The sequence below is a fragment of the Plecotus auritus genome, assembly GCF_963455305.1.
Source record: "Plecotus auritus genome assembly, chromosome: 14".
Taxonomy (NCBI): domain Eukaryota; kingdom Metazoa; phylum Chordata; class Mammalia; order Chiroptera; family Vespertilionidae; genus Plecotus; species Plecotus auritus.
The window spans coordinates 7,896,823-7,921,747 of NC_137780.1; the positions used below are offsets into that span (position 1 = coordinate 7,896,823).

The 24,925-nt window shown below is 49.9% G+C and overlaps 1 protein-coding gene across 1 annotated transcript in view; it reads left to right on the forward strand.

Moving 5' to 3' along the window:
- Positions 1-24,925, forward strand: part of DUSP10 (dual specificity phosphatase 10) — a 36,877-nt gene that overhangs the window by 416 nt on the left and 11,536 nt on the right. Inside the window, exon 2 of the mRNA XM_080651226.1 lies at positions 1,891-2,744. Coding sequence (XP_080507352.1) covers positions 1,934-2,744 — 811 coding nt within the window. The 5' untranslated portion in view covers positions 1,891-1,933. The remainder of the gene's footprint in view (positions 1-1,890; positions 2,745-24,925) is intronic.

A 24,925-nucleotide genomic window follows, 5' to 3' on the forward strand; every position in this document is an offset into this window, starting at 1 on the left:
GTTGTGAAGGGGGGTGTTAGGTGCCCCAGGAGCGGGGAAGGAGCGTTCTCAAACCACTTGATTTTCTACAATGTCAGCCTGTGCCTAGAGGTGGAGGGTCCACCAGCCAGGGAAGAGGGGGGCAGGCAGCTCAGTGTCTCGGGGAGGTTTCCTGGGCCGGTCTGGCCGGTTTCGCGGGCCGTGTAGACGCCCGACCCTCTGCTGCAGGGATGCAGATCTCGCTAGACACTCCGTGCGTGTGTGAGCCGCGCACCCCGCCGGGAGGTGGGGGCCCAGCCTGGGTCCCCGCGGACACGCGCTGGCGTCCCACTCCAGGGGAAGTGGGCTGTGGATTCCGGGACGCTCCCTACCAGGTAACACAATAGCAAAGACTTGCACCGCTTGGTCCGGCTGGGAAACAGTTCTAGCTTCCGGAATAGTACTTGCTCTTCAAAAAATACTACGCAAGGGAGGGAAGAAAGCCGGGAGGGCGGGCGGGCGGGAGGGAAGGGGTTGGATCCCTCGCTCCCATCCAGAGCTGGGGGAGAGGAACCTGAGTCGGCGGGGACCTGCGGATGGGGTGCCTGCGTGCCCGTGTGTGCGTGCGTGTGCGTGTGTGTGTGTGTGTGTGTGGGGGGGGGGTTCTGCTTGTGCCACTTGGGCTCCGTGTCAGAAAACGGTGACGGTCGTGTGTAGACGGGTGATAGATGACATTTCCCCAGACACTCTTAAAGTTGTTTTAAACGAGTGACTCTCGCATGGGGGTTGGTCTCTTTCCTGTGTGCATGGCTAATAGCAGGGCCGGGTGTAGGGCGCCCCTGTGCCTTCAAGGAGGAAGGAACTGTCCCTTCGCAGGCGCCCTCTCCAGACAGCTGGCCGACCTGGTGGGCAATACTTCCCTGCCCCCTTTAGCAGGGACAGGCGAGCTGGGAAGTCATCTTTATGGAATTCATCGCCCCGAAGAGGAAGAGGGGGATTTCTTGTGCGGGATTAAAATATTATGCACGGCGCCCGCCTCCCGCCGAGAGAAGCTCTAGGATGCATAGTCCGTGCCTTTAGGGAAATGAAGTCAAAGCGGTCCTTTCCCTAAAAGCGAGAGTGGGGGTGGGGTTGGGGTGGAGGGTGGCGAGGGAGCAAAGGGGGATGGATCTGCCAGGGTTGGGGTTTCCAGACCTGGCTCCTTAGCTGGAGGCTTCATCTTAGGACACCAGTTTGTAATGAAAGGGGAAATGCAGACTAATGAATAGGCTAATGAATAGCCGCTAAGAGGAAGCACCGGGCTTTAATATGATTGTGTGTGCTTTGCAAAGGGCTCAGTCGAATGGAAAGCAAGAATAGCTCCTGGCTAAAGAGATTCACTTAGGGGGATACTTTCGTTCTGATGTGCAGAAAGTTGACATCCGCCCCCATGTATATTTAGCCGCTGTATATTTCTGTGAGCTGTGCGGTGCCCGTGGCCATTCCTCCGCCTTTGCAGTGGGCAGGGAAGGACATGGAAAGTATGCACGGGTGGACAAGTGGGTCTTTCTCAGATAGTTGCGCTAGAGTGCTGCCCAGGAGACCAGGCCCAGAATAGAGACCTCTTCAGAGCCTCCCTTTCTGTCTCCCGAGTTTCATATCTTTGTGATTTACCTTTCCTGAGGGTGAACATCGATGTAGGTCCGAGAAAGGTGGTTGATCAGCGTGCGCCTTTAACCTCAGACTCAGGGACCAAATAGATGGGCGTCCTCAGGTGGACATCCTCTTTGACCCTGTGCCCACGAGTCTCCAGCTTCAGGAGCAGCGTGAGGAAAGGGATTCAGGACCACGTTCCTCAGAGGGATGCAGTGGCCTCTCCCAGGGATTGGATGCGACTGCCTTTTGTGTCACGTGACTTGATTCTTTCTTTCCCCCCCCTCCCCTTCTTTACAGACTGTCTTGAGTTCTTCTTGAATTGCCAGTTTTCAGCCTCCTCATGCCTCCGTCTCCTTTAGACGACAGGGTAGTAGTGGCACTGTCCAGGCCCGTCCGGCCTCAGGATCTCAACCTCTGTTTAGACGCTAGCTACCTTGGCTCTGCCGCCCCGGGCAGTAACAGCCACCCTGCTGTCATCGCCACCACCGTCGTGTCCCTCAAGGCTGCGAATCTGACGTATATGCCCTCATCCAGCGGCTCTGCCCGCTCCCTGAATTGTGGATGCAGCAGTGCCAGCTGCTGCACTGTGGCAAACTACGACAAGGACACCCAGGCCCCAACCCAAGCCATCGCCGCCGGCTCCGCCACCCCTGCCATCGGCACCTCCAGCGCCTGCCCTGCCACCCAGATGGTCAACAACAATGAGAACGCAGGCTCTCTAAGTCCGGCAGGGGGGGTGGGCAGCCCTGCGGCGGGGACCCCCAAGCAGCTAGCCAGCATCAAAATAATCTACCCCAATGACTTGGCGAAGAAAATGACCAAATGCAGCAAGAGTCACGTGGCGAGCCAGGGCCCTGTCATCATTGACTGCAGGCCCTTCATGGAGTACAACAAGAGCCACATCCAAGGAGCTGTCCACATTAACTGTGCCGACAAGATCAGCCGGCGGAGACTCCAGCAGGGCAAAATCACTGTCTTAGACTTGATTTCCTGTAGGGAAGGCAAGGACTCTTTCAAGAGGATCTTTTCCAAAGAAATTATAGTTTATGATGAGAATACCAATGAGCCGAGCCGGGTGATGCCTTCCCAGCCACTCCACATAGTCCTCGAGTCCCTGAAGAGAGAAGGCAAAGAACCTCTGGTGTTGAAAGGTAACGAATGCTCCCTTCCCTGGCACACTCCTGATCAGCCTGGGGTCACGCGGGGTTGTCCCTTAGAGGTACCGGCATTCTCTTGTCTGCCCTCGCATGCCCTTTCTTAATTATTTTGGGGTGGTGAGAGGAATCCAGTAGCATTGAACTGGAAGCCAGAAGATTTGGGTTCTGGTCTGGTTTCCCCTTCTGATTTGCATTGTGCAAGTCATTTCACCTCTCTGAGACTTCCCCCCTCTTTAAAGGGGCTTTTATAACGCCAGAGGGCGGCTCAAGTCATGCCTGGTCTGGTAGCTCTCGTCCAATCCATCACTCGCTGGAAAGTTATTATCTCTCAGACTTAACCCAGGTTGGTGGAACTGAGATAGTGACCTGCAAGTAAACTCACAGGTACCAGTTCTTTTTGTGGGAAATTCTTCCTCGTTCTCACCTCTCCCATCAGCTTGGATTTTAGGTGGTTTATAAAGTGACATATAGAGGGGCAGAGATCCTTATTGCAGGGCCCCACAGTGTAAGTTCATTGAAAACATCTGTTCCTCTGCTGTAGCTCTAAGGGACAGAGTCATTCTTAGGAGGTACTCCCCACCCCATTGTTCCCTCTGGCTGCCCCTTACAATCGTTGGCATCATGGCTCCTCCCGAGATGGGGCGGGGGTCACTTGCCTCAGTACATTCAATGCAGAATAACTCGGAGGTCATGGTGGCTGAGCCCTGGCAGGAGGAATTCATTACCCACTATTCTCTGAGCTCCTTCCACCCCGTGTTGCCTAACCTAGTGGGGCCGCCCTCGTCCTTTGTCCATCTCGCCTCTTGGCCCAAAGATACCATCCTTTGAGGCACTGCGCCTCATGCTTCCTCTTCGGTGTCTTCTGTCTGGTGGTGGTGATTCTGAGAGATCATCATCTACTCTCTTCTCTTCTCTTGTGTCTGAGCCAAGGTACACAGTCTGGGCCATATCGCCAGCCAGCCTCCGGAACTGTGTTGACCATAGGGTCCCTTTGAACATCTTCCATGTTTAAATTGCAACAGGCCATGGAGGTGAGCAAGTTAGTCATTGTGTTTTTGTGAAGACAGCTCTGCCATTCTCCTTCTGGTCTTCCCAGCGATGCAGTCTGCCTTTGGCTAAGTACCATTCTTGGACATATGGTTCTGCATTCCTCTGATATAACCCGCCTGTCCACCCTCTAATGCCCCCTCCCTGGACTCAGCTACCACAAAGTCACTAGTACCCTTAGAGCTGGTGGGCTCTGATAGGAAGGATGACATCGTGGAGGTTGTATCAGTTCTGGCAGCAGCCACTCATTTTTGTTGTTGGCGTTCTTGGGTTTTCTTGGGTTTAAGGTATGTTCAGATTTCCTCTGTATGGTATGGCTTTATATTCTTATTTGGTTGGCTTTGAGTGATTCCCAGTAAGTTGACCAGCTAGTGTTTTCTTACCATGATCTTGGCTTGGCTAATCTTTTTTTGGATGAGAAAATACAACCTACACATTTCCCATTGGTGATCGTTTGTCTTGGGGAGCAGACAGAGTGGGTAGTCGACGGTCTTAATGGTCGTCTCTCTGCTCAGGCAGAGTAGATGTTGAGAAAAAGCAGGCCTTGTGCGTCTGCAGACTCTGAGGATAGGCATCAAACAGGATACACTAAGTTGACCCCGGACTTGAACATGAGGTTGACTAGAGGAGTTGGAGATCCGCCCTTCTTATTTGGCCGTGGGAATTATTGTGTATGGGGGTGGCTTGTCAATCACTGAGAAATGAGTCTCCTGGGTGCTATCGATGAAAGTGGGGTTCCTCCCCCGCTCCTGTGGATGCGGCTGAGCGTCCAGCAGCCTGGGCTGTTCCTCAGTGTCCGGGAGTGAGATTGCCTCAATGGGCGGGGCCGGACATGCTGCTGACCTCACCACTGGGCGCCCTGGGCAGCCGCCGCGAGGGCTGGTCATTTTCGGGTTGGTGAGACACGGCGGCGGTGGACCTGGGAGGCGCGCTGGTGGTAGAGGTTGGACTCGCTGGAGCTCTGGGGGGCTTTTTCTTTGATTATCTGGGAATTTGCTTGAAAAATCTGTAGTTCAGGAGCAAAAGGGTCTATAATCTACTCTTTTTATTATTATCGTCATTATCGTGTTGGTCTCTCTGTGGGGAATGGCCTAAAAGTTGGACCAAGATGGGAAAGAAGGGAGAGCAATACCAGGATGCCCTCGCTACCCCCTTCATGTGGGCAAACCAAAGGTTAATGCCAACGTACCATCGAGTGAGGACTAGGGTGGGCATCGCTCAGAAGGCATGGCCAGCACCTTCTCCCAGGCTCTTGTGTGGGTCCAGCAGACCATTCTGGCCTGGCTTCCCTGCTGAGGTTTCTTTTACGAACCCCAGCCCTGGGTGATGTAAGATTTTATTTTAGCAAGCGTGGTAGTGGTACCATTTTGGAACGAGTGAGTTTTGCAGGGAAGCCATGGTGATGGGTAGTGAGAATCTTCTAGGGTAGACATTTCTGAGGCCTCCTCAATGTATTTTCAGAGATTTCAGTCCGATCTTGGGTAATTTATGGCCAGCCCACCTGCTGCCCTGGTGTATGTTTGTAAACACTGGTTGCTACCCTCCCTGTCCAAGTGTCATGTCCCCTGTTTCAATGCCACGTTCTCCATGTTTGGTGCTGCCTGTCAAGTGGAGCGGCTGCCTGGGGACCGTTTTAGTAATGCTGTGTCAGGCTGGGAAGAAGGTGATCAGCGCCAGAGCCCCTGAGATTAAGTTACTGTTCTCATTTACAATCCCCTCCCTGTCGTGACCTGCGTCTGAATCCACGGTTTAGTCTCAGCTTCGGAAGAAAACAAGGCTTCAGACCCGCGCTTCCACCCAGCCCGGAGAGATGAAGAGATACTTAGGGATTTGCAAAAATCTTTGAACGAATTATAATTTGTTTTTACCCAAACGTGATGTTGAATGTGATTTCTAACCACACCGAATCAGAAGGCTAGATAATCCTGGGCCTCCCAGGATGAGAGCTACCATCATCGCTGTGATGTTTGTCAGGATCCCAGTGGGTTCAGGGAAACAATTTGTCATTAACCTAAAGGGGCATCACACCTCCTCCTCAAAAACAGTCTACGCCTTTAACATTTTTACTACAAGAAATTTCAAATATAGAGAAAAGTAGGAAAGAGTGGAGCGAGCACCCATATACCTGTCACCAGATTTTAAACCATTAGTACTATTTTCCCTATTTGCCTTCTCTTCTTCTTTTTTTGATTGAAAACATTTATAGAACAGTCAATATTTTAATGTATTTAAACATGTTTTGTGTTGAAACCTAATGTTTTAAAATTAAGAAGGCTGGGATATTTTATAGTAGATACGGACAACATTTTTACTCAATACTGCAGTAACAGGTGACCATTGTGGAGAATTTTTCCAAACTTGTAACTTCTGCTGTGACTCTTAAGGCGGTCAGGGCTGTGGAGAAGCAGCCCTCCTTCTGGGGGGAGGGCTCCAGGTGGTAACTGGGGGTCCAGAGCTCCCCGTTCTGCTCAGCTACGTCAGGGTCCATGCCTGTACTCGCTCTGCGCTGTCACAAAACAAAGACTGACTCAGAGGCATTTATTGGGGAGCAAGGGGAGGAGAGAGAGTTACTTCAGGAGACTGATCCCTAGAGAAGATTTGGATAACAGTCATAGGGGGTTAGGCTCTCATACTGTAAAACTTTCCTCCCTAACTCCTAATGAGCAGCATCGATTGCACGTTCGCTCTTAGTTAACAAGGATTCTGAAGTAAACCTGTGGGTGACAGCGAGCGTGATCGCAAGATCCAGAGTGGCTGTGCTCAGAAATCAGAAACCCGGGAGCATATTCTTCCTCTCCCTGCTTTGTTTTGTGGGGGTACACAATTTCCTCTTGTCTCTCGGGGATGTTATGAGGACATTTCTCGATTCACAAACGCACTGTTGTCATTCGGAACCTCTGTTTAACACCTGAACATGGCTAACATGAGCCCTGTAGCAAAGAGAGGGGAAATTCAGGCCGGACCTGGGATCTGGTCTGTCTGCGTTCTAGTCTTGATCTCCTCCCCTCGCCCCGCCTTTGCCCCCACTTCATGGCCTCCCTCCCCCCAGCTCCGCCCTTGCTGGGCCCAGTAGCTATCTCATAGTGTTAGTTAGGAATACAAGGAACTAAAGTGTGCAAAGTGTTTAAGTAGTTCCTCATGGTAACGACTCAAACATGCCGCTTAGTATCATTACTGTTGGTTGAACAGGAATGATGGTGCCAGTGAAAAAGGCAGTTTGGGCTCCTTTTCCAAAGGAGTACAGCTAACAAGCTAGGTACAGCAGCGTGTGTGTGTGTGTGTGTGTGTGTGTGTGTGTGTGTGTGTGTGTGTGTGTTGCTGTCGGCTAAAAATAACTTGGTGACTGGTCCCTAATTTAAGTAGCATACAGTTGGAGTGCCAAGTAATTACAAAAACATGTTGGGTCAAGAGGCCAGAGTAATTTGGGCCTATCCCAGAGCTATTTATTTGGAGGGGGATTTGTAAAAATGTGATGAGACATTCGTCCACGTGATGCCCCATAACTCCGTAGTGAAAGCAGAAAACGGTTAAGCTTTGCTTCTCCCGGCCCCTCCTCGGGCTGGTTTATTTTTGGAGCCGGGATTGTAGTCTGACTATAAAAGGGGAGGTGGGAGGAGGGGCAGCGCTCTCCCCGTGGAAAGTTCTGGAAGCTTTGAGACGGGAGGAGATCGCGTGTGAAGTCATGGAGAGGCCTGCTCCTTTCTGCGAGCGTGTCCTGAACCTGCTCCCTGAACCGGTCCGCAGCTGTCTGTGTCCTCTGAGCTCTTGGACACACTGCCTCCTTCTTAATTAAAATGTCAGTGGGAAGAGATGTGAGCTCTCTCCCTGCCTCCCCCTCTCCCTGTCTCTCCTTGGCTGCCCGCACTCCGGCTGCTCCTCATACGCTGGTGCACAGCGGAGTGGCGTTCAGCTCCCTTACACCTGGCTCCACTTCCAGGCTTTTCCACCCCCAACTAGAGGTGTCCTTAGGCAACTCAGGTTACCCCTCAGATCCCCAGTTTTTTCCAGTGTAGAATCGGGATAATTTCAACATCCCAGGACAAACTGATGAAGTGCCTGGCACGTAGCTCTCCACAGCTCAGGCCCCTGGGCCCTGCTCCCAACCCCCTTCCCTTTCAAAACCTCTTCATGGCATGAGTGTGTGGCTTTGGGGCGGGTGTGGCCATTGTTCTCAGTACAGCACTATGGGAGCATGTTAAGTATGAACCACGTGTACCAGTTCCGATCAGTTAACCATCTGGCTATGCAGGGAGAGGCCTCCCTGGCAGCGGCCGCTAATGATTGTAGATTCGCAAAAGCAGGGTCCGGAGCAGAAGAACCTTCGGCCACAGTCTGTGGCTCACATGCCCCAAGGAGGTGGGCGGGAGCTTTCCACCAGGAGCCCCTGCTTCCGAAGGCTCATGGTCATGAGCAGCCAGAGTCCCTGTCCCAGCGATGCTGGGCCGCGATTTGGGCCTAAAAATGCCCTGGTCTGCAGGGCACCGGCAATTTATTTCAAGTGGGAAGATAAGGATAGACGAAGGGTAGACGGTCTAATCCCACGAGAGGTCATCTTTTCAAACTCAAGAAGTCCAGTTTGGGGAACGAGAAGGAAGCTTAGAGGTCCCCTAGCCCCGTGGTGGGCAAACTGCGGCTCTTTGGCCCCTTGAGTGTGGCTCTTCCACAAAATACCACGGCCTGGGCGAGTCTATTTTGAAGAAGTGGCGTTAGAAGAAGTTTAAGTTTAAAAAATGTGGCTCTCCAAAGAAATTTCAATCATTGTACTGTTGATATTTGGCTCTGTTGACTCATGAGTTTGCCGACCCAGTGGTACAGTACAACGATTGAAATTTCTTTGGAGAGCCACATTTTTTAAACTTAAACTTCTTCTAACGCCACTTCTTCAAAATAGACTCGCCCAGGCCGTGGTATTTTGTGGAAGAGCCACACTCAAGGGGCCAAAGAGCCGCATGTGTCTCGCGAGCCGCGGTTTGCCGACCACTGCCCTAGCCCAATGGTTTTCACAGCAGGCTGCTCATTGGGATCAACTGGGACGACTTAAACCTTCGATGCTCAGTGGCCACCTCCAGAGATTCTGATTAAGTTGGCCTGGGGGCCACACCTGTGCACCAGGCGTGTTAAAGCTCCCCAGGCGATTCTGAGCGCAGCACAGTCAGAGCCATTGGTCTCGTCCCGTCTTCTCATTATGCTGCTACAGACATGGGGCCTAGGGAAGTTTATCCCTTGTTCAAGGTCACATGCATCATTAATTTGAGAGTCTTGGTCCTTAGTGCTAACATAGGTCTTGCCAAGTCAATAGATTGATGTGTGTGTGTATATTATTATCTACTGATAACAGCATCTAATGGACAGCATGCAAATATAAAAGAAGGCAATGTATTTAGTCATTTTTAAAATATGTTTGTATTGAGTTTTAGAGAGAGAAGAAGGGAAAGGGAGAGGGAGAGAGAGATAGAAACATCAATGATGAGAGAGAAACATCGACCAGCTGCCTCCTGCATGCCCCCTACTGGGGATCAAGCCTGCAACCCAGGCGTGTGCCCTGACTGGGAATTGAACCAGTGACCTCTTGGTTCATGGATCAATGCTCAACCACTGAGCCACACTGGCCGGGCTATTTAGTCAACTATTTGAGTGTTGATCTTTTTTGTTGAATTTCCAGATTTCAGTCCGGAACTATAAGGACCCAAGTCTAAGATCTCTCGAAGCCAGCAACTCATGATCCTGCAATTGACCTGGGTCCTCGAAAAATGGGGCAACTAGCAATGTTGATTTAATCCCGTCTGCTAGGGAATGTCATGGTGGTACCCAAGTGGCTCAGGTTTCTAGAGACTTTTTGGGGGGTTGGTTTCCACATAGGTAGGGCCTTGTGGGTAAAAGAGATCTATTCATTTGTTCAACCAATAGTATAAAAGCCTTTTCGGGATGGGGAAGCTGCCATCATAACTCTTATCATCTAAATCAGGGGTCCTCAAACTTTTTAAACAGGGGGCCAGTTCACTGTCCCTCAGACCGTTGGAGGGCCGGACTATAGTTTAAAAAAAAAAACTACGAACAAATTCCTATGCGCACTGCGGGCCCGGGACAAGTCGGCTGCTAAGCAGGACAGGCAGCGGCACCCGGCGGGCCGGATACATGTCCTCGGCGGGCCGCATGTGGCCTGCGGGCCGTAGTGTGAGGACGCCTGAAAATGCTAGACTGAGAGCCATATATAAACCAGACCAGTATTTCATATCCTCCCTCCTTGATGATCCATACCTGCTTGTGTTCTTCATCGTCTTCAGCCGCACGGTCTTGTTCAGGGGCCGGTTCATTTTGAGATGCCATTCTCCTGGGAGGTGCGTGTGTGTGTGGCATTTGGCTCTCCTCTTTCCCTTTCCCCTTGCAGGAGAGAGTCTGGCCTTTTCTAAGCACATCTGCACGGGCCAGCAGAATTTCTTTCATAGCCTTGATCCGAAAAGAAACGTTTCTTTAAAAAATGTGTTGGTTTTTAAGAGAAAAGGAAATACACGTTCTCTCTCCCTCTGCAGCTCAGGGCTGACAAGGGCCCCTCCGTGCGCTGGAGGGGAACTTGGTCATTTGGGCCTCCCGCGTGTTGGCCACGTCGCTGATAGGAGCAGGGCCTGTGTGTGTGTTTTCCTGCGTGCTGTCTCTGGAAAGGGGACGTGCTAAGCAAACAAGCACTGACAACGCTGTTTCACAAACAAGGCTGGCCTACTTAGGAAAAGAAAGTTTGCAAGTGCGATTAGAAACCGCTGTCGGGGCCAGGGCCGGGATGAAGACACCGGCCTGCCATTCCCAAGCTGCGTGTTCCCCGAACCTGTCCCTCTTGGGCACTTTTGAATGGGCTGTGTTTCCATATACATATATGCTCCAGTCATGTATAACCTCATCCATTCAGAAAGATGTGAGGGGAGAGGAAAGGATGAGGACAAGCCACGGCCTGAATTTTGTGGTAGAACATTAAAAACAGACGTTAGGTACAAGTTGATGTAGTGGCCTTTCTAACTGTGGATCTGACTCTTGAGCTGTTTCATCCATAAGCCAAGAGGAAGGTCTTAGCATTCTCCCCCTTGCCCCCTCCCCCACTGCCAGCTTATGTCTGTATCATCTATTATCACTTAAAAGTTGGGGAACACACACACACACACACACACACACACACACACACACACACGTATATTCATCTCACTCCCCCCAGCAAGATCCATATTTTATGGAACTTCAAGGCAACAACTGAACGTGAGCCTGTCTCTGCCTCTGGATGAGGAAATGAACATGTGCTGGCCCATTCATATAAGATAAAGGCTGTTGCCTGATGCTGAGGGTCTGGCTGGGTGGACGATCACCCCCAGGAAGCAAAGCGTCTGCAGACTCATCCAATTATCTGTGCTGCCCTGAGTGTGTTATTTGTGGTGAAGGCCTACTGGTCATTTGTTCGCCCTCGAAGACTCACATTTCATGGAAAACCAAACAAAGCCAAACTCTTTGTCTTCCCACAGAGCTGGGACCCCTGGCAGGCATCTGTTGCCCATCTCTCCCTGAAGTGAGCAGCAGATGGACCGGTCCTGTTGGGGGGCCTGTCCTCCCCTTGAGGAGCAAACCCCCTCACTGTATAACATCAGCTCAGCTCAGTGTCCCCAGGTGAGGAGGCAGTCAGCACTTTGGGCCAGAGCATCCCTGTCTAGTTCGTTATTACGTTCATGTTTATCCGGTGGAAGAAAGAGTCCCACGTTGTTTGAATCATAGCCCCAGAGTCTACTACTGCTGTGATACTGGCAAGTGAGAAGGAAAAATAAATTGGGAGCAGAGGGCGGGCGGGCAGGGGAGCAGAGAGAACAGGACAGTGGAGGGCAGAGGGTACCAGGGTCTCAGGGACAGCGTCTTCCTGCTCCTGGCCTTGAGTCCCAGCTTCCGGTGTTCAAGACTGCGAGTTATTGTCATTCATTATCACAGTGCCTGCTTCTCTCTTAAAACAATGAGAGTAGACACAGCCTTGTAAGAGGACCTTCTCTGGAGCGATCAGGGACATTTCGTGGGTCTTGTATTTCTAGTCTTATTACAATAGCACATTTTGATGATAAGACTTTTGTAAGGATGGTCTTACGATTCTCATGCAATGATATTTTAATCTGACTGCAGAATACTACTTAATCACATATGACTGCTCTGGTCTGACTTACCTATCATTCTTGATATTAGAAAATTATTTTCCAGGTAGTTTGGGGGGAAAACATGAATAGTTATTGAATGTTATGGACGAGGCACGGAGCTGTCACAGATCCCCAGTCCCACAGATGGGAATCTGAGCATCAGATTCAGTGTCTTCCCCATGCTCTCCACCAGCGAATGGAGACGAGAACTGAAACCCAGTCCTTCAGATCTCAAAGCCCAAGTTCTTTCCAGGGCAGCCCCATGCCTCTTCATAAGTGAGTTACAGGTCTGATTCCTTTCAATGATTTCAGGGAGAGAAAGGGAGAGGGAGAGAGAGATAGAAACATCAGTGATGAGAGACAATCATGGAAGGGCTGCCTCCTGCACACCCCCTACTGGAGATCCAGCCCATAACCAGGGCATGTGCCCTGACCGGGAATTGAACCGTGACCTCCTGGCTCAAGGGTCGACGCTTAACCACTGAGCCACACCAGCCACGCACAGATCTCATTCTTTTATTTTTTTTAGATAAAATGTTTTTTTTTCTTTATTGATTAAGGTATTACATATGTGTCCTTATCCCCCCATTGTCCCCCCACCCCCCACTCATGCCCTCACCCCCTGTTGTCTGTGTCCATTGGTTAGGTCAGTGGTCGTCAAACTGCGGCTTGCGAGCCACATGCAGCTCGCGAGCCGTGGTTTGCCGCTCTGTTGACTAATGAGTTTGCCGACCACTGACCTAGACTCTCGATTCCAGTAATTACAGGCTGTTGTTGTTCCTTGTGATTAAGCCCCCATCCCAGTGATCGGCAAACTCATTAGTCAACAGAGCGGCAAACCGCGGCTCGCGAGCCGCAGTTTGCCGACCACTGGGTTAGGTTTATATGTATTCATACAAGTCCTTTGGTTGATCTCTCCATCTTACCCCTCCCCTCCCCTCCCTTCCCTCTGAGGCTTGACAGTCCGATCGATGCTTCTCTGTCTCTGGATCTGGTTTTGTTCATCAGTTTATGTCGTTCATCAGATCTCATTCTTAATGGTTTCCTTCCTCCCTCAAGTGTGTGAAGGAAGAGTCTCTAGTTAGGTTATCTTACTCTTTGGGAAAGGCAATTCTCTGAGATATGTGAACGGGGATCTTTTCAAACTCTTTACTATTTATTGTTGTTCTCTTCTGCGTCTCTCTCCTTCCTGATCTTTCTCCTTCCCTTCTACAGTCTAAGCCACGTACAGCTCAGGTCATCTGGGAGTGTGGTGGGTCAGACCCTGGCAAAGGCACAGGCAACACCCTTGAAAGAGAGCAGGATGGACCTGGGGAGCCTGGGGGGAGCCACATTCGTTCAAGCAGATTGTTCAGCGTTTGTCTCATCTGTCCCATTTTATAGACGTGGAAACTGATGCCTCCCCCAAGGGCACAGAAGAAGTTGGTAGCACAGCTGGCGTAGGATCCGTGTTTCCTAACTCTCAGTCCAGTCATTTTTTAAAACTCCCAGCGGGAGTACAATCCTTAGGTTCCTGGCCAAGTTGTTATTGAACAAGCAATTCCTGTGGGCCCACGTGTTGGCCAGGTCACTCCGCGTTCTCTTTCCTTTTCCCTTTGCGAGGAGCTTGTGAAGTGAGGGACTTCTCAGCGAAGCAGCTGCTGCTTTGCGTTGGCACGCAGCCTTCCTATTCAGAATTTCCCCCTTTTCTAGCAGAAGGAGTAGAGGACGGAGGTGAACGGCACAGGTCCCAGAGCCAGACTGCCGAGGTGGAATTCTGACTCTGCCGCTCTGGAGGCAGGAACTTGAGCAGCTGAAACTTGCCGGGCCTCAGTTTTCTTATCCATAAAATGGGAGGGTAGTGGCACTTTTCTCTTGGGATCGATTGAGGATTAAATTAGATAATAAGTGTACAAGTGCTGTGAACAACGCTAGACCTTTAACAGCTAACCTTTACGAAAAATTGACCATAATTATAATATCAAATGCCTACCATAGTAATGTATCAGTATCTACTATAGCCACGAGATAGATGGGTGATGTAATTCAGTGCGATGAATTGACATTGCCACTGGTGCAATATAGGTAGGAACTCTGATACTTGGTGGATTGTTTTGTTTAAAGGTTTGGAAAAACCTGGTGTTTCTCGAGGGGTGAATAGGTTACTGCATCCGTACTTTTTCTGAATCAGGGCCATCTGGAAAATTACGTACTGTTTCTATGTAAGGAAATCTTATCAAATGAAGTCTTAGCGAAGACTCAATCGTCTACCCGTTGTTGGAATATTAAGAAAGTTTTAGAAAGAAAAAAAACACCCAGATGCTATACAAATCCCCCTGCCTGCCTTAGTTTCATTTTTACACGTCCTCTTCATTCTTTACCCATATATGTGCATCGTTTGCAGATTTCTCATCTAGAAACTGAAACCCATTCTCACTCTTCATTGCTTGTTGCTTTGGCTTCCTGTATTGTCATGTTTGAGTGTTAGACCATGCCTACTTTTATGGCAGTGTCCCATTTTACTCCACTAAATTGCCTATGAATGAGGCTAAGATGAATGCTAAAGTTTTGAGAGCGTAGGAGAAGCCTCTTAGAGGGAGTACCCTTGCTTAGAATCCGCCGCCGCCCCCCCCCCAACCCTCGCCAGCCCCCGATTTTCTTTACTTTTTATTCCTGCCTTTCCCTTCAGAACACAAGAGCCGACTACCTATTTACGTACTGGTTTTAAGAGAAGTCTTGATCCTTGATCACAGGTCTTTGCTCATGGACTCCCAGAGGAGAGTGTTGTCAGTCGGGGCTTCTCCTTTGCTGGGCAGAGTGGGAAGTGTGGGGGCCCCGCTGGGCACGTTAAAAGCAGAAGCTGCTGTGAGAGCGAATGGTGCGTGGGGCCAACACCACCTCGTGTCGAAAATATGAGTCACTCCCGTTGACACTGTCGAGAAGACGCTTTGAAAGGGACATCACAGCAGAAGGAAGTAGCCTGGGAGATGCTGTGTCATTTGTGTGTGCCTCCCACCCTCCCCCCTTTTTTAAGCCCTGGGTTTTAGGGTGATGCTGACATCGGAGTGTTGAAGAAAACACAGTCAAAAGTGTCTCAGGATGGAAAGACAATTCCCATTAGTTCCCTTTGCTAAATTGAGGTAAAATGCCCTTTAAATAGGTGCTAATTCTCCACCAGATAATTAGCTTGTCTTCCTTGATAAAGTGGACGAATTGGGTTGAATTCATTATAATTAATCTTACATATTATGTAAAAATGCATTCGTCTGCCCTTATAAGGTGAACCTCTTGTTCTTTTTTCTTTTTAAAATCTTTATTGTTGAAAGTATTTCATAGGTCCTCCTTCCTCCCCACCATTAACCTCTTCAAGCCTGTTCCTGCTTCCCCCCCACCCCCCCGCCCTCACCACCCCATTGTCTGTGTCCACTGGTTATGACATGTATATATATACACTGAGTGACCAGATTATTATGATCTCTGAATGCATAATAATCTGGCCACTCAGTGTATATCCTATATAATAATAATCCTATATAATAAAAGGCTAATATGCAAATTGTCCCCTTGACCAGGAGTTCGACCAGCAGGCAGGCCGGCCAACCGCCCATGTCCCCTCCCCCTGGCCAGGCTGGCCAGACCCCACCCATGCACGAATTCATGCACCGGGCCTCTAATATATATATATATATATATATATATATATATATATACACACACACACACACACACACACACACACACACACACACACACACACACACACACACATACTGAGTGGCCAGATTATTATGCGTTCAGAGATCATCATAATCTGGCCACTCAGTGTACATATATGCATACAAGTTCATTGGTTGATCTCTTCTCACCCAACCTCCCCCACCTTCCCTCTGAGGGTGAGCCTCTTCTTTCCTATCTTGAGGGGGACGAGGCAGCCCACCCCCCTCCACTGAGAATGAATGACTTGAATGCATGACAGCATAACGGGCCGCTCTCGCTTACACAAGTGGGGAGAAGCTGAGCTTGGCCTTGCCCATAAAAGAGACAGAGCTTTCACGTTAGCATCTGCATCACTTGAGGGAACTCTGAGAATGCTTGGAGGACTGAGACTCAGACGCCGCAGAGCTGCCTAGATAATTGCCTTGAAATCAATCTCCTGCTTGTGACTGGACATTTTTCTGGATTTACAGTGCACAGCTTTTCCCAGGGCGTGGAGAGGAGAGTCATTGGCTCGGTGCTCTAGCTGGTGGCTGGGCAGTGAGTCTGGATGGTGGCCCCGGAGGGCCAGGAGGGGGTGCTCAGGGACTCGGTGAGCCAAGCTCCTCCCTACACGTTTTCTTCCTCCCCGCGCCCCAGCCATTCAGAGCCCCCCAGGCTTCCCCATCTGGCTGCACGGTGCTTTAAGGGAAGACACTGCAAGCTATTGCGCATGGTCCCTTGATTTGGCTAGTATTAAGGTGTGTATCAGGAAGATGTGGAGGGATGGGAATAAGAGAGCCCGCTCTGGGTAATCCCTCAGAGAGCCTCTGCTCCCAGTTGAAGTGTCTTTTCCTGAGAGGAGAGGGGCTGTTGATGTTGGATGGGAGTTGACCGCCATTTGGTAGCTTACTGCCCCTTAAATTGTTGTGGGCATTGGTCACTGCTTCTGCATGCGTGCGCGCACACGCACACACACACATCTTAGTTCACACTTGTAACATGGGAATGAAATCGGCACTGGGTATTAACTCATTTAATGGGGATAACAACAGTTGTTACCTCCAGCCTCACTGTCCAGTATGGTAGCCTTGAGTCCCCCATGGCTGCTGAGCATTGGAAACAGAGCTTTCACACCGGGATGTGCTACAAGTGTACAATGCACACTGGGTCTCAAAGACTTTGATAAAAAAATATTAGTACAATATTTCACTAATAATCCAGCCTGCAACCCTTGGGGTCCCCTCCCCTAGACAGCACCACATGAGTGGTGGCGATGTACATAGGCACTGGCACCTCTTTGCTACCAGATTCTTAAATATTGATGTTGAGCTTGAGCTCCTTAGAGGAAGCTGATGGAGGGTGATCATGTGATTAAGGAGTGTTTTGTGGTGTGTGTTTAAATAGTGGTCTAGAATCTTAGCTTTGAAATGTGTGCCCTGTTACGTCTCATCGACACCGTGTTCAAATCCATTGTTGTCTCCTCTTGAGGGTCTTTCGTTTGGATTTTTAAACCATGACCCCTGTGTTTTCATTTTATTTTTGGTTTCTTTGCTCCCTGCCTGCTTAGAACAGACAATTGTCTTGCCAACCCTAATCCTTCTGCTCATGCTCAGTCCCGGTCCTTGTCCGGCAAAGGTCTCCCAGGTCAGCAGCTCCTAGAAAGTGGACTTCACAAGAGCACCTTGGCGCCACCCTGGAAGGCATTTCTAAGAAAAGACAAACTTGAACTTTGTGGCACTTGCAAGGGAAGATGTGTTTCCCAATGAACTTCAGGAACAAAACAAAGAAGGTCCTAGAGTTGTAAAAGAGGCCTCCTGAGGTGCCCACGATGACTTGATTTCTGTCTGACGGGGGCCAGCTCTGGGCACTTGCACACTCTGCCAGGCTGCTCCGCGGTGTTACGGGGGAGGACAGTTGTCCTTCAGCAGCTCTGCCTGCCACCTTAGGATTCTAGTAACCGGAGAAGTGTCAGTCCCAGTTCCTAAGAGGGACAGAACAGGTTCATGAGAACCAACTAAAGAGGCATCAGAAATCCACTCTTCTCTCCCCACGCTGTGCCCCTGAGCACCTCACCTTCCGGCCGACCAGAGGCTCGGAGGCTCCTTGTCTTTCACCTGCCCCACGATGTCACCCCTGTGACAGAGCTAGGGCTGTGACAGCCTTCATTAGATGAGGGCACTCCTGTGGTTGAAGAAAATGCTCTCAGGATATGATCATGTTCTAAAATGGCCTTAAGGCTAGTTTGCCCAACAGTGCATGGTTCATGAGAGGGACAGGAGAAACCTGGATTCCTGATGTTAGATCCAGTGCTGTGTCCCTTCACCAGGAAGCAGAAGAGATGGCCTCCAGGGTGGGGAAGACGCTCTGCATCATCCATCTGTTACCATCTCTGTGTCTAAGTGGGTGGGCCGCTAGCTTGGACAGGGCCCCACGTGATCTTGTGTCCTGTACATTCAGTACGGTGACCCCAGCCCATATTTAGTGCTTAATAAATGTGTTGGGCTGAACTGGGGGTCCCTCCTGCTGTTCCCTGACATCGCTCAGGCTGAATGCTCCCACTTAAACCTCTTTTACTCTCTCCTGGCTGCTTCCCATCCATGTCTGCCATCCATCACGTACACACAATGTCCAAGGGGAGACATGGACACGGGAGGAAGGGTTGAAGGCCACCAGGTAGGAGTTGCCATGGACCCAAGCCCTCCTCGGGCATGGCTGTCCTACAGGGTGCCTCTTCTTCATGAGGCTTGTCAGCCCTCCTTCCCACCCAAGTGGGTGATAGGCGTTCCATGTCCTCAGGCTGAAGTCACCTGGTTGGCCCTACACCTGCCTTGCATGCGTCACAGCTGATGGCATCCTTTCTGGATGATCTTCAGTGTTTCCTTTCGCTAACTTTTCCCTGACGTTTCTTCACCCCTCCTTCTTTTTCTCACTAGGTTTATCTTCAAGAAATAGATACTTTTTTATTTTTTAACCTCCCGAATCCCTAGCATTATGCCAAATAGCACATAGTAGGTGCTTTACAACTAACAGGCCTTTCTCGTTTCATTTAATCTAGAAATATTTAATGAGCAGCTACTATACAAATCATGTACATAGGTCTTGGAATAACGTCGTCTTGTTCAACGTGGTTTTGTTATAACATGGGTGAGTTGCCATAGGAACAGAATTCTTGTTTATATCCGTTAGCCTCTGGTAAAATTGGTTTTGTGATATGTTGTTTTGCTTAAAGTCACCGAACCTGTTAACAGTGTTAAATGAGGACTCACTGTATTGCTCTGGGTGCTAACCAATGAATACTTTCCATTTCTATTAATAACTAGTATTAGCTCATTAAGTTCACACAATAACTCTATTGTTGCCTGTTGGTACTATGATTAGCCCCATTTTGCAAATGAGGAAACTAGGGTATAAAAAGGCTAAGCAACTTGCCAAGATCATACCGCTGTGGTGTGGAGGCAGGCTGAACCCCACTGCAGGGAATTATACTCCATTTCCTCTAGGACCGGGGTGGGGGACGTCTGGCCCATGGGCTGTAGAAGACCAGCGAAATCCTTGGGTCTGGCCCTGCCAAGGCATTAGGGGTGAGTTAATGAAATGTTTGACCAAATATAGGAGGCTCATTTTTAAGTTGATAATTGGGTATGGCCCGCGAATGATGTTATAAATATCCAAGTGGCCCTTGGCAGAACAAAGGTTCCCTATCCTGATCTAGGACAAACAACAGCTCAGCATCCATGGGGTCCACATTTTAATAATGACAATAAACAAGTGAAGAAATAAACAGGTAGTTTCAGAGAGTAATGAGTGCTTTGAAGGTTATAAAACTTCGAAGCTCCATGATATAATGAAAGAGAGCTAAGGGAGGGCAGCTCTAAATTGGATGCTAGGGAAGACCTTTATGAGGAAATCACACTTGATCTAGGTCTGAATCACCCACGTGAGGAATAAGGGGAAGAGAGTTCCAGGAAGAGGGAACAGCAAGTGCAAAGGCCTCACACACCCTAGATCAGTGGTGGGCAAACTGTTGACTAATGAGTTTGCCGACTACTGCTGTAAGGTATTACCCTTACCCAGAAGTTTTGACTTCAGGTTAAAGACATTAGTACATTCTTAAAAAGTTTTTTAAGTGTTTTTCCCTAAGGCAGTGGTCGGCAAACTCATTAGTCAACAGAGCGGCAAACCGCAGCTCACGAGCCGCATGTGGCTCACGAGCCGCATGTGGCTCGCGAGCCGCAGTTTGCCGACCACTGCCCCAGAACATCTGGGCTCCTTCTCGCCGTTGTTTATCAATTTCAGGTTTATCAAAGCTGTGCTGACGTTGTAGAATACAGGAATTGGGAGACACTTACAGATTATGCCAACCCGGATGTTAGAGAAGTGGCAACAGAGGTCACAGAGGTAGAGCCCCGCATCACTTTAGTGTGGAAAGAGGGCTGCATTCTGAGTCCTCGAGGTCAGGACTTCTGTCACCCTGAGCAGCGTTAGGCATGGCTTCAAGGGGATGTGGCTGAGAAGGCCAATGGTGTCAGGTGTGGGGTGCATCCCAGGTCATCTCTCCATTCTCCATGTCCCAGGCTGAACTGATCATTACTTGGCTGACCCTCCACTTAGCTCCAGTCCATGTTGACAAGGTAGAATCCCAGCCCACCTCCTCAGCCCTGTACTGGCCTTCTGGTTCTTTCCCCCTTCATCTCAGAAGGTGGTCCACTGGGTGGCGACACGCTACCTGCTGACATGATTCAACGTCATGTTACCTCCCAGCACACGGAGGCCTCACCTGGCTTCAGGCTGACCTTTCCAAGCTCCGCTCTCATGGGATGGCATGCGTGTTGGGCATGGCTGGCTGGGTGAATCCTTATTCCAGGAGAGCTCATGCCTGCTCGTTCTGGCAGTCGATCGGTAATACTTAGGCTTGCCAAATACAGAATTCAGCTCAGTGACTTGAGGAAGTTGTTCCTATGCGTTTTATGAACTGAAAACATTGGTTTAGTAAAAACACAGCCCACATTTTAAGGTTGACACTGATCCCTTCCCCTACCACTTTCTCAGTTCCCCAAGCCACAGCCCTTTGACCTCCAGGTCAGATGAAAACACATCACCCTGAAAGCTGTTATTTTGGACACGTGGAGGTTTCATTCAGAGCAAGCTGAGATGCACAGGGCATTGTTCACGATACGCTTCTGTACACAACTGGGCGATGGAACCGCGGGGCTTCCCTGTGTAACCTCCCTTTGCTTCCCGCCTTCCCTCCTCTCTTCTTGTCATGGATGTTTCTAGATGACCTCCTGTGAACGTAATTTCCACTGGGAATGTTTCACAGTAGAAATATGCTCTCCCTCGAGGCTTGCTCTTGATATTTCCAGAGATTTATTTAATTGGACTCTACTTAAATCCCATTGGGAAACATACTTTTGCTGTGAAGCTGTGATGTGTTTAATTTGGGGTCTAAGATAAATGTCGGTCCTCAGGGGAGGTGGATGGTTAAGCAACAGTTTTCCCTTTGTACAGTGGGCCCGTCTAATGAATAGCTTTTCTGGGCTTCCCTCTGTTTGTTTGTTTAGCAATGCTTCATTATTTAAACCTCTGCACCGAAAAGCAAAGAATGTTTCCCTCTCTTCGGAGAATTAAACAATGATGGAGAGTGGTTGAGCTCTTGGGAAAAATACAGCTTTGTGTTTTATAGCCTTCTCCTTCTGTTAACATTCTCCCCTCTGCAGCCTTCGAGTATGAGCTCATGGATTTTTTCCCTTCCCTGAATCCATCTTGACGGACTCACCAGTATTGAGGTTTTTGGTGAACAGAGAAGGTACAGAGTAGCCTCCCAAATACACAGAAAGCCTCCGGCTAAAATATCCTTTGGCCCAGAGAGAGGCTGCAGGGAGGGCTTGGGCCAGCGCTGACGCCTAAGGAGGGTAGAGCTAGAGAGGAGGTAAGTGTCTTGGGGAAGGAGTGGCTTCTCCACTTGCAGCTGGCTAGTAGAACTAAGGATCCGGAAGGCTCCATGGTCTTGTCTCTTATGGGCTTGTGGGTCCTTTCGGCTGCATCCCATTCCATGACCTTGGACGTTCCTGGCTTGACTTTAAGATATGGTACTAACTTGGGTTGGCTCCCAGGGGCCAGGTTCTCAGGCAGTCCACGGGTTTTTGTGTTATTCCTTGAAAGTACGAACTATAATTTCTATTTTTTAAAGAAGTAAGCTATACTGAGAATCAACATTGGGTACGGTATTAGTTGGCTTGGGCTGCCATAACAACATGACACAGATTGAGTGGCTTGAACAACAACAGAAACTTAGTTCATAGAGTTCTGGAGTTTGGAATTCCAGGGTTAAGGTGTCAGCATGGTTAGGTTCTGATGAGGTCTCTCTTCCTGGCTTGCAAATGGCCACCTTCTCTCTGGGTCCTTAGGTAGTGGGGAAAGAGAGAGAGACACCAAGATTTCTGGGGTCTCTTATTATAAGGGCACTAATCTCATCATAAGGGCCCCACCCTCATGACGTCATCTCTCAAAGGCCCCATTTCCAAATACCATCACATTGGGGGTTAAGGGATTCAACACATGAATGGGGATAGTGTATAACTGAGTCCATAGCAGATGTAAAAAAAGCATTCAGGGACAGAAAGTGGACGGATTTGCCCAGGTTTTGGAGTGTAGGTATATTACACCATCTGGTCAGTCAACACCTTTTCTTCTCCCCCCCTCTCCCTCTTCCTTTCAAACATGTATTGATCATCTTGTATGGATTTCTAAACAATCAGGAGCTCCCACTGAATTTAAAGTCCCAACTGGGTAACGTGCCTAAGAGGCCTCCTGCAGACCCCCACCCCACTGTGTCCCCTGCCCCCTCATCCTGCCTCGCCGCATAGGTCCTTTGCATCACCCAGGCCTCATGTGTGGCCTGCCTTTGCCATAGTGTGGTTCTCTGGACCTTAACCGTTCCCCTGGACTCCCTCCCCTCTCCCCTTCCCCCCAAACCAGTCAGTCCCTTCTCAGCCCTTACGAGGCCTGCCCTGGACTTAGATCTAATTAGTTCGCTCTTACAGTACCCAGGAACTGGAGGGAACCCCGGGGCCCTTGTAATTAATTATTACCCTTTTATTTGTAGGTTTATGTGTTTATCATCCGTCTCCTCCCATTGGACCCTGACCAGTGGGGAGGGAGTGAGAAGGGGAGGGGGGAAGGGACATCTTCAGGATGTCACTCGGGCCCCCAGCTGTCTGGAAGGCCTTGCTCTTAGATGAAAGAGATTCTAAAAGTGAAAATAATGTGAATGCAGCTGGTCTGTCTGTTAGGAAAACCCGGAGGCTTGAGCTGAGTGTTTCTGGTGAGCGGTTCTCCCCGGGAGCTGCTGGGTCTGTCTGTGCTCACGGAGGCCAAGCTTCCACGTGGAGGCAGAAGGGAATCTGAATTGCACATTTTCAGGAACCTGGGCGTGAACTTGGCCGGCCGTCAGCCCTCTTCCCTCCGCATGCCCAGCCGGTCTGTCCACAGGCATGCTTCTTAGGAAAGCCATTCGTTTGACGAGCCTCAAAGCCGGTCCTGAATATAAAGCACGTCGACGTCCTTTCATTGGCATTTTTGTTAGTGAGAGGGAGAGTCAGATGAACCCCCGGTGACAATCATGCCCACAGGCTGGCCTTTCAACAGGGACGGTGTGTGTGTGTGTGTGTGTGTGTGTGTGTGTGTGTGTGAGAGAGAGAGAGAGAGAGAGAGAGAGAGAGAGAGAGAGAGAAGGGGGCAACAACCGGACCCACCACCAAGTCAGCTGTGGCCAGTCCAAGCGAGGCCAGAGATGCGGAGCGTCGCCCTGGCCCTCGGGCACAGGGAGTGGCTGGGGGAGCCCGTGATGCCCACCCCTGCCTTGTTGCTGGTTCTCGCTGAAACCTGTCGGAGCCTGAAAGGGAGGGTGGGTGGAAAGACAGGTTTTCTGCACTCACAGGCCTCAGGAATCATGTGTTGGGGGGAAGGGAAGGGAGCTTGGCCACTCTTCCCAAACCACCCTGGACCCTTTGACAATAGGGTTAAAAGATACTCTGGATTCTATTGGAAGGTCAAGCATCGAATGCATTCGAGGTAGAACTCCCGAATCTCGTTTCCTCCCTTACACTTCGGAAGGGTTTAGGATCGGAGAGCGGGAGGGAGGGACACGGGAGGGACACGCTGGCCCTGGTGAGGGGGGACAGAAGGGCTCTTCCTGGAAGGCACAGTGATTTCTGCAGAACCTGGGGAGTTCCTGGCGGGGAGGACTCTGAGATTTTCCCCTTTGAATCCTGCTCACATAATGTCATCTGTTCACGAAAACCACACAAAGCCGCTTGATTGTTGTCTTTGTGGAAAATTACACGACTGTCATCAGCTGTTGCTTCTGGCAGTGCTTTCTGTTCTAATGTAAACACATGAGGTAACAGATTTAAAGAAACAGGCTGCATTTACATACTGCGGAGGAACCGCCCAGATACCCTGCCTGTTAGTCAAATACACGCAAATTACACTCGCGGTGCCCTGAACACGCCACTCGTTCCAGCTCTAAGGCAGGGAGGATGGGAAGGGGGTTAGGCATCACCTCCTTCAAGGGGTCACAGATGCTGCCTTGGGGAGCCACCGAGCCACTTCCAGGCTGGGATTGAACCCCCAGTCCTTTCTGCACCAGTTCCGCAGTGGGCTCCTGTGTGCACCCCAGGCAACGTCTGAGCTGTGAGCGTGGGGTGGGCTGGGCTGGGCAGCGGGAGAGTCTTTGAGATTGGTCAAAAGCATGCTGGGTCAGCTTTTCCTGGAAGGCATACCATTAAAGCTTCATTTTTGTGTCACCATTCCGAGATCATTGCTCAGTTCACCTTTTTGAGGTAAATATTTAGACAGGAATTTTTGGAAAATTACTTCTATTGGGTGTGTGACAATGATTTTATCCATCAAAGAAGGGAGCAATATATTTTAAAACATAAGAAATAAGAGCCCCCAGACAAGTTAATGAATGAAAGCAGATGAAGTACCAAAACCAAAAATCTAGCTGAAACCATACTGTAAATTATACAGAGACTAGAGGCCTGGTGCATGAATTCATGCATGGGTGGGGTCCGGCCAGCCCGCCTACCCCCTCAATTGGGCAGTTGGGGGCAGGGTTGGCCAGGGGGAGGGGCCATGGGCCGTTGGTGGGCTGGCCCCGCCCCCTGGTTGAACTCCTGAACTTCCAGTTGAGGGGACAATTTGCATATTAGCCTTTTATTATATAGGATTAGTAAGGAACAAAAGCTGCTGTTTTTTAGTTTGGGGCATATATATATATATGTGGGGGGGGTTGTT